We start from the raw sequence: 8,949 nt of genomic DNA, 5'->3' as shown, positions 1-8,949 counted from the left end.
CAAAACCATGCTCTCCGGCAACGGCGCCAAAATTTAATAGGCTATCGCAAACCTATGCAAAAATAAATACCCTAGACACAAATAAATGTAGTACGTAGGGGTCGAATCCACAGACAGACGGTAGTTGTTAATTAATTCTTATGGAGTGAATTTTATCTTGAGTTGATTATCGTATGATTGGTTGGTTGGATAATGGAAGAAAACAATAATGATAAAGAAATAGTCTAGGGAGGTAGGGTCACACATGCAAATTATGTAAATGCTCAAATTAAACATAGGAGTTGATAAATCGTTAATTGTTTAGGCTTAAAAACACCCACCTCTCGATATTAGTGTCAACCATAGACCGGGTCCTAGAGAAACTATCGTTTATTACTAGGTCGTCCTACTACACATGCTTAGTCTAATTCAATTTCGTGTCTCTCGACTTATAAAAGTGAATTAACAAATTTAATCTAAGATAGTGATAAATTATCAAAGACTAACAATACAATGCAAACATGTAAAAGAAACAATGAAACGATATTATAACATCCTAGTTCAACAATTGCAAGAACTACTTATGCATGGTTTCCCTTATTCCCTAGATAATTGAATTACTTATGCATAATGAAAACAAATCTAATGACATAAGAAATGAGAAGGATAAACATACTAACTAGTAATGTAAATGACTATGGAATAATAAAATAATACTAGAAATGAAATTACCTTGGTAATGCAAATAACACACAGGGCCTTGGTAAGACAGCTTAGTGTATGGGGGTGTTACAGGATGTCCGTATGCCCTTATTATCTTCGAACTATTCCTGCACACATAACACACATGGCCTCGGAAGGGAAGGGGGGAGTGTCCCGAGGGGGCCATCTCTGATGCCTAAGTCAATTTGGTAACCTCGGATGTAAGTAGAGATCCTTGGCGTGAGGCTCAGTTTCGGTCCCTCTCTTAGTTGTTTAAGGTAGTTTTATTTCTAGAGATTGAAGTAGTTGTTGTGTGATTGACTGAGATGTGATTGATGTTTTGCTTGTTGCGTTGTTGTCCCTTATAAGGAACTTTGTTCCTACATAAGTGTCTTCACGTGGAAGGAATCCAAGGAAGATATTTTGTGTTGAGGAGGAAGTGTACCTTACTTTGACTTGGCTATTATTCATACCCGTTTGACCCGCCGACTTACATGTGGGTTGGGGTCGACTCGACGTGCCCTATCAATGCTATTTGTGTGATAAATTTTTTATTCTTGATAATTGGGTTGTTACTATTTTACATCAATTCAATGCTATCGCTCGGTCCCTGATTTGAGATGATAATCGTGGTGAGTGCTCTGATTTATCATTTATCTTTTTTTTTTCCTTGTGGCCATTTAAGTACCTATTGAATTTTGTTCTTTTGGTGGTGACCGTTTCATACGATGAAATTATGGGAGCAAATATTCGACCAAAGGCTTAGGAAACGTGTAGGTATCTCGGATAACCAATTTTGATTTATGCCTGGGCGATCGACTATGGAATCAATTTTTATCATGAAACAAATGAGTGAACACCTTCGGGATAAGAAAAAAGACCCGTATATGGTTTTTATTGACTTAGAAAAGGCATATGATAGGGTACCGAGATAAGTACATTGGCGAGCTTTGGCAAGAAAGGGTGTGTCTCGAAAATATATTGACCTCATAAAGGACATGTATGAGGGGGCTAGTGCAAGTGTCCACACAAATGTTGAGAGAACAGAAGAATTTTCCATTACCATCGGGGTGCATCAAGGTTCCGCACTTTGTCCTTTTATCTTTGTTATAGTTATGGATGAGATAACAAGGGACATTCAGGACGACATCCTTTAATGTATGATGTTTACGGATGATATTGTGTTGATTGATGAGATGAAAACGGGGTTGAGATGAAGTTGGAATTGTGGAGGCATACTTTGGAGACTCGTGGATTTAGGCTAAGTAGAAGTAAGACCGAGTATTTGAGGTGTCAGTTCAGTAACGTGGCGAGGTCGAGATCGACAGAGGTGGGGAGTATTATTTTCGATGGAAATGTTGTTAAGGGGTCAGATTACTTTGGATATCTAGTATCTATTATTCAAAAAAAATGGGGCGTTAGATGGATATGTGGCTCACAAAATTAAAGCGGGATGGTTCAAATGGAAGAGTGCTTCAGGGTTTTTATGCGATAAAGATATGCCCCAAAAATTAAAGGAAAAATTTTATCGCACATCGTTTATGCATGCCTTACTTTACGGCATCGAGTGTTGGGTCGTGAAACATTGTCACATTCAAAAGATAACTGTGGCAGAGATGCGTATGTTGAGGTGGATGGGCGGCCATACAAGGAAAGATCAATTAAGGAATGAGGTAATTAGGGAAAAGGTAAAAGTAGTGCCAATAGAGGACAAGATGATGAAAAATCGACTAAGATGGTTTGACCATGTGAGAAGGAGACTTATGGAAGCACCAGTTAGGAGGCTAGAGACTTGGGGAACATAAAAGGTTCCTAGGGGTAGAGGGAGACCGAGTAAGACATGACTGAGAGTGATAGAGTACAATGGAAGGAAATGATACATGTGGATTTAGTATTTGATGTTATTTGACATATTTAGTGTTTTTATTTAATTGTTAAAAAAATTTATTTGTTCTTTTCAGATTTATTACACTTTTTTACCAACAACTTTCTTATATATTAATAATTAGTTCACTTTTAAGGTATTCCGAACCATTAAGTTTTACTTTGGTTTTTAAAATTGTTTTAATCTTTATTCTCGATTTAAATTTAAAGTTTTTAAAAAAGAAATCCGGATTTCGATTTTCTAACCCATAAGTGGGGGATTGTTGGAAATATGCCTAAAAAAATGTGGTGTTTCTTGTCCCACATTGATAAAATAACCAGACTTTTATGGGTTTATATATCTCCCTTTACACTACACTACTAGGTGACGTGTGGTAAGTATCTAACCAACCACATACGCGCGCGCACACGCCTCGCCACGTCACGCCAGGCAGTGAGTAGTAGGTTCTCACTTGTCTTCTTAACTAACACGGGAAAATCCTTTAATTAGATCACCTATGTCCTCAACCAGTCATACTAATTTAAATACACCCGTTTCCGATATACTCAGTAAGGGTTACGTTTATGCCGCTCCAAATCTTTTGGCTTAAAAGTGAAGAGGGACACCAAACCATTATACATAGTAAATCAAATCCCCGAATCATGATGTCATTGTCATCAAAAATTTCTCTAAAGAATAACCCTAAAATTAGTAGTTGAAGTTAAAGAGCATATAGGGCGCTTAATGGACAAACTAGTTTTGTGGCCCGTGAAATTCACGGGATGTTTTGTTTTGAGTGTGATGTTTCTAGTGTTTTTAGTAATTGAAATTTTATAAAATATCAAAACATATAGTAAGCTCACCTTATGAATAAGTCATCATTGATAGTTAATTTTGCTTGCCTTTTAATTAGATTTATATATTTTATAGTTAGATTATTGAGTTATAGATTTTTCTCATTATTATGAAATTTAATATAGACATAAAGATGGGGCAAAGGAGAAATGGAATGTAAAAGATTTGCTTTATTATTATTCTTATTTTTTTTAACAAAATCCACTTTGCATAAGAGTGGTTTAGAAATTATCTTATGAAATTTAAAATATGACATTCAGTTAATGGTAGATAGTTTGGCTTACTTTTTAACTATAGATTATAGTTTTATAAGTTCAATTATTATTCCATGCATGTCATATTGTCAATATAATTAAATAATTAATAAAAATAAATAAGAATTAATGGGGTGTGAAAATGTCATGTGAAATGGAATTGAATGTTCTAAGCTAATACTTTAAAAAAAATACCTTTCAGCAAGTTAGAGAAAGTTAGAGAAACCCTAATTTTCTTACAGTAATTGTTCTTGATTAGATGCAATGGCTCGATCAAAAAACAAACACAATAATAATCCTTCACTTAATACAGGAAGAAAATCACAAAAAAATGATGGTATTAATCTTTCGAAAGGTAAAGGGAAATCAGTAGCGCGTCACATTCGATTTTCGTCTGCTAAGTTTGAAGGGGATTTAGAATTAATTGTTGAACTTGATGAATTGGAGTCAGAAATTCCAGAGCAGGATGAACCAAGAACGTCTTCACCGCCATTGCTTCGTCTTACAAAGGAGGATGTCGCGGCTGAGGTAAAGTTCTGGTCTACCTCTGTCTACTGTTATATACTTGGAGCGAATCCACCGAGTAATGTCATAAGTGGTTTTGTTAAGAGGGTGTGGCAGTCCAATGGGGTAGATATGGTTTCTTTCCTTCCTAATGGGGTTTTCTTAGTTCGATTTAAGACAACGGAACAACAACAAGCTGTACTAAAGAATGGTCACCTCATCTTTGACAATAAGCTTGTCATAATTAAGGAATGGACCTCTAATGCAGAACAGCTTAAACATGATGTATCTACGGTTCCAATTTGGATGAAAATTTATGGCTTAGATCTAAAGTTTTGGGGTGTTGACTGTTTGAAGAAGTTGAGTGGAGCTGTGGGACAATTTGTTAAGTGTGATGATGCTACTGCTACCAGAGCTTTTCTAGGGTATGCTAGGGTTATGCTTGAAGTACAAATTGGGCAACAGTTTCCCTCTGAATTGTCCTTTATTGATGAAGTGGGTAGGGTTCAGACAGTTAGGCTGGTCTATGACTGGCTTCCCACCACCTGCACTGCATGTCGTGGAATGGGGCATACAGCTGATATCTGCAGGAAGAGGGAAGTGGCTGCTGGAACTCGCAGGGTATGGAAACTTAAGGCAACTACTCAGCAGAAACAAACTCAGGTGGGGGCCAAGAGTAAGGCTCCTCTGCCTCAGAAGAACCAGACTGGTCCACAGAAAGTTACTACACCTAAGACTGTGGCACCTAGTGTCATCACTCCAGTGGTTACTCCTGTGGTTCAGAGAGTTCCTCCTGTGGTGCTATCTAAGGGTCCTGTTACTGAGCCTTCTATGCCTAGGAGGATGCTGACTAGATTGATGAGGGGAGACAATGCTGAAAGGAGGTTGTTTACTCCTGGGGGGTTGTCCTTTATGGAGTCCCTTACTATTTCTCTCCAAAAGTCTAAAGCAGGTTTGATGGAAAGGGTATTGTTTGAAAAAGGTGAATCTAGTCATCATCATACTGATAATGGGTAGCTTGGGGTTTTGGAATGTCCGAGGTATGAATAAGGCTAGTAAGCAGAATGAAATAAAATGGTTTCTCAACCACAATAAAGTAGGGTTATTTGGTTTACTGGAAACTAAGGTTAAGTCTTTAAATTGGAATAAAGTTAGGAGTAGCTTATGTGAGGAATGGTCTGTGTGCACTAATTCTAGCTGTCACAAAGGTGGTAGGATTTGGCTGATATGGGATCCTGGTATGTTTATGGTGTCTATTCAGGAGGTTACTGATCAATGTATCCATGCCCAGATAATTGATAGAGGAAGGAATATCTCATTTTGGCTAACCATGATTTATGGCTTGAACAAACCTGCTGAGAGAGAAAGTTTATGGCAAAGACTTAGGAAGTATCATCAGAGCATTAGGGGGCCCTGGATTACTTGTGGGGATTTTAATGCTGTGATGGCAATTGATGAAAGAATTGGAGGGGCACCAGTTACCCTAGCTGACATCAGACCACTTAAACAGTTGGTGCAGGCTTTTGATTTGTATGAACTTAAGGGGTGTGGATCCTTCTATACTTGGACAAATAAGCATGAAGCTGGGGATAAGGTGTATAGTAGGATTGATAGAGTGTTCATTAATGAAGACTGTTTGAATGTATTTCCTGGAAGCTATGCAAATTTCCTTCTTGAAGGGTTGTTTGATCATTGCCCCTGTCTGATTAATCTTGAGGAGACACTTCATAATAGGAAGCTTCCTTTTAAATATTTCAATATGTGGGCTAGGGCACCTGATTTTCTGGAAACTGTTCAAAATAGTTGGGGACCTGAAGTCAGGGGCACTGCCATGTTTACAGTGGTGACAAAACTCAAGAGATTGAAAAAATATTTGAAGGCACTGAATAAGGAACGGTTTAGTGAGATTGAGAACCTTACTCGTGTTGCTGAGCTGTCCTTGGAGCACTATCAAACCTTGCTCAGAGAGGATCCGCTCAATGTGAGGGTTTGCCAGGCTGAGAGTGAATGTGCCAAAGAGGTTAGATTACTGAAACAGGCTAGAACTGAGTACCTGCAACAGAAAGCAAAGATTTCGTGGGCTTTAGATGGTGATGAAAACTCAGCTTTTTTTCATGCCAGTATAAAAAAGAGAAGGAGGAAAAATAAAGTTTTTCAGGTGAAGGACATGTGGGGCAGGATGTGCTCTAAAAATGAGGAGATTATGCAGGCTTTTGAGGAGTACTATGTCTCTCTGTTGGGCACCTCCCTGCCAGTTTCTCATGTGAACAAGAAGATTGTCCAGTCAGGGGCATGCCTTACAATGCATCACTATGAGGTTTTGATGGAACCTGTTACTGGGGAGGAGATTAGGAGAGCTATTTTCTCTATTCCAGGGACTAAGGCCCCTGGTCCAGATGGGTACAACAGTCAGTTTTTCAAAGACTGTTGGCCCATTGTGGGGCAGGAGGTTATAGCAGCAGTTCAGAATGTGTTTAGGTCAGGGCAGCTCCTTAGGCAATGCAACAATACTATTCTTACTCTTGTGCCCAAAGTGGAGATCCCTGAGTCAGTATTACAGTTTAGGCCTATAGCCTGCTGTAATACTATTTATAAGTGTGTTTCCAAAGTGATTTGCAACAGGCTGCATAGAGTGCTCCCAGATATTGTCAATCCTTCCCAGAGTGCCTTTGTTCAGGGGAGAGATATTGTGGGAAATATACTCATATGCCAGGACCTCATCAGGTTATACAAGAGGAAAAGTTGTTCACCCAGAATGTTGATGAAGTTAGATCTTCAAAAGGCGTATGATAGTATTGAGTGGGTTTTTGTGGAGGAAATGTTGAGAGCACTTAATTTTCCTCAGCATATGATCACTCTGCTTATGAATTGTATCACCACCCCTTCATTCTCTATTGCTTTAAATGGGGAGGTCTTTGGTTTTTTCCCAGGCAAGCGTGGACTGAGGCAGGGAGACCCCTTATCCCCCTTGATCTTTACCTTGTGCCTAGAGTATTTGAGCAGAACTTTGATGGTAACCCAGAGGCATCCAAAGTGCAGGTTTCATCCTCTTTGCAAAAGAATTGAGCTTTCACACTTATGTTTTGCAGATGATTTGATTTTGTTTTGTAAAGGAGAAAGGGCTTCTATTGAGTTGTTGCTGCAAGCCTTTAATTTATTTTCCAAGGCTTCTGGATTAAAAATGAATAAGGGGAAATCCAACTACTATTGCAATGGTATGGATGACTGGCTGGTGAATGAGATAGGAAGGGCTATTGGCATGAAATTGGGTGCTGTTCCCTTTAAGTATCTGGGGGTGACTGTATCACCAAAGAGGTTATCTATACTGGATTGTACTAGGTTGGTTGATAATGTTGTGGATAGGATACGAGGCCTGGGGGCAAAACATCTTTCATATGCTGGCAGGTTAGTTCTGATTAGGGCTGTTCTTAGTACTCTTCATAACTACTGGGCTCGTATCTTCATTCTCTCCAAGACTGTGCTAAAAAAGATTGACTCCATTGTAGAGACTGCCTATGACATGGGCATAAAGACAGTGCTAGCCCAGCCTTAGTTGCTTGGGACCGTGTGTGCAGGCCTAAGAGACAAGGTGGGAGTGGGTTGCATAACTTGATGATTTTGAATATGGCAGCAGTGGCAAAGTATGTATGGTGGATTGAGACTAAAGCTGATCACATGTGGGTAAAATGGGTCCACGCAATTTATATCAAAGACATGAATTGGAAGGATTATGAACCAACCTCTAATTCGAGCTGGGCATGGAGAAAGATTTGTCAGATAAAATCTATCTTCAAGGAGTTGTTAATGCCTGGTTCAGGAGTGACTGCATATTACTCTACTGCTTTGGGTTACAAATGGTTACAAGGTCAGGATACTGTCTGTGAGTGGTACCCCTGGATTCTTAATACGTGGGTAGTTCCCAAACATGGTTTTATCAGTTGGTTGATGGTTCATAACAGACTTCTTACTCAGGATAGATTGATGAACATGAAGATCATTCAGTCGAATTTGTGCTACCTATGTGGCCTGCAGCAGGAAAATCATACTCATTTATTCTTTAAGTGTGAGTACAGTAAGAGGTGCTGTAGAATGGTTGCTGAGTGGTGTGCTGAGATGCTACCTGATGAAGAGTGCATTCCATGGTGGTGTCATAAACGCTACAGGAGTCTCAGTAAGAAGAAAATTGTTGGGGTTATTTTGGCAGGTTTGATATATCATTTGTGGATGGCTAGAAACAAGTGCAGGGTGGAACAGGCTGTGTTACGTCCAGAACAGCTTGTCAAATTTGTTCAGGCAGATGTTTGTAATAGAGTTAAGAAGTTTCAGACTAAGTGTCAATCGGCTAATGTAAAGAATTGGTTATATGCATTTGTCAAGTCATGAAGGAAGTTAGTATCACTATGCCTTCTAATTGTTTGTATTTGGAGATTTATGATCTTTAATGAGAAGCTTACATTTTCCCCAAAAAAAAAAAAGAATGTTCTAAGCTACCCTTTTAATTAGATAGTATAGATTTCATGCAATGTTATTTATAATTGAGTATGTCACCTTCCTACAATTTCAATACAAACACAAAAATAATAACTAAATAATATTCTTACTATTAATAAATTTAAAACACAATAAGGATAAAAAGCGAAAGAATTTATTTAATTATCTATGTATGTATACTTTACCTACCAACTTTTTGAATAAAAATGAAAATTAGGATTGTTATAATAGTTATATAGGAAACTTTTTGTTATTAATTATTGATTAATTTCAACAATTTATTTGAGGGAAGAGGAACCA

General features: G+C 38.3%; 1 protein-coding gene across 1 annotated transcript; it reads left to right on the top strand.

Moving 5' to 3' along the window:
• The first annotated feature begins 7,782 nt into the window (after positions 1–7,782).
• Positions 7,783–8,541, top strand: LOC141655619 (uncharacterized). Its single transcript, XM_074462689.1, has one exon. The coding sequence runs from the start codon at positions 7,783–7,785 to the stop codon at positions 8,539–8,541; it is 759 nt and encodes a 252-aa protein (XP_074318790.1).
• Positions 8,542–8,949: the final 408 nt, after the last annotated feature.

Source organism: Silene latifolia, chromosome 5 (genome assembly GCF_048544455.1).
Source record: "Silene latifolia isolate original U9 population chromosome 5, ASM4854445v1, whole genome shotgun sequence".
Lineage (NCBI taxonomy): Eukaryota > Viridiplantae > Streptophyta > Magnoliopsida > Caryophyllales > Caryophyllaceae > Silene > Silene latifolia.
The sequence above is the reverse complement of the archived record's forward strand: the minus strand, read 5'-3'. Positions and strand labels throughout refer to the sequence as shown.

Excerpts from the sequence above, each read along its gene's own strand:
- LOC141655619 (XM_074462689.1), top strand. The coding sequence starts at position 7,783 with ATGGCAGCAGTGGCAAAGTATGTATGGTGGATTGAGACTAAAGCTGAT.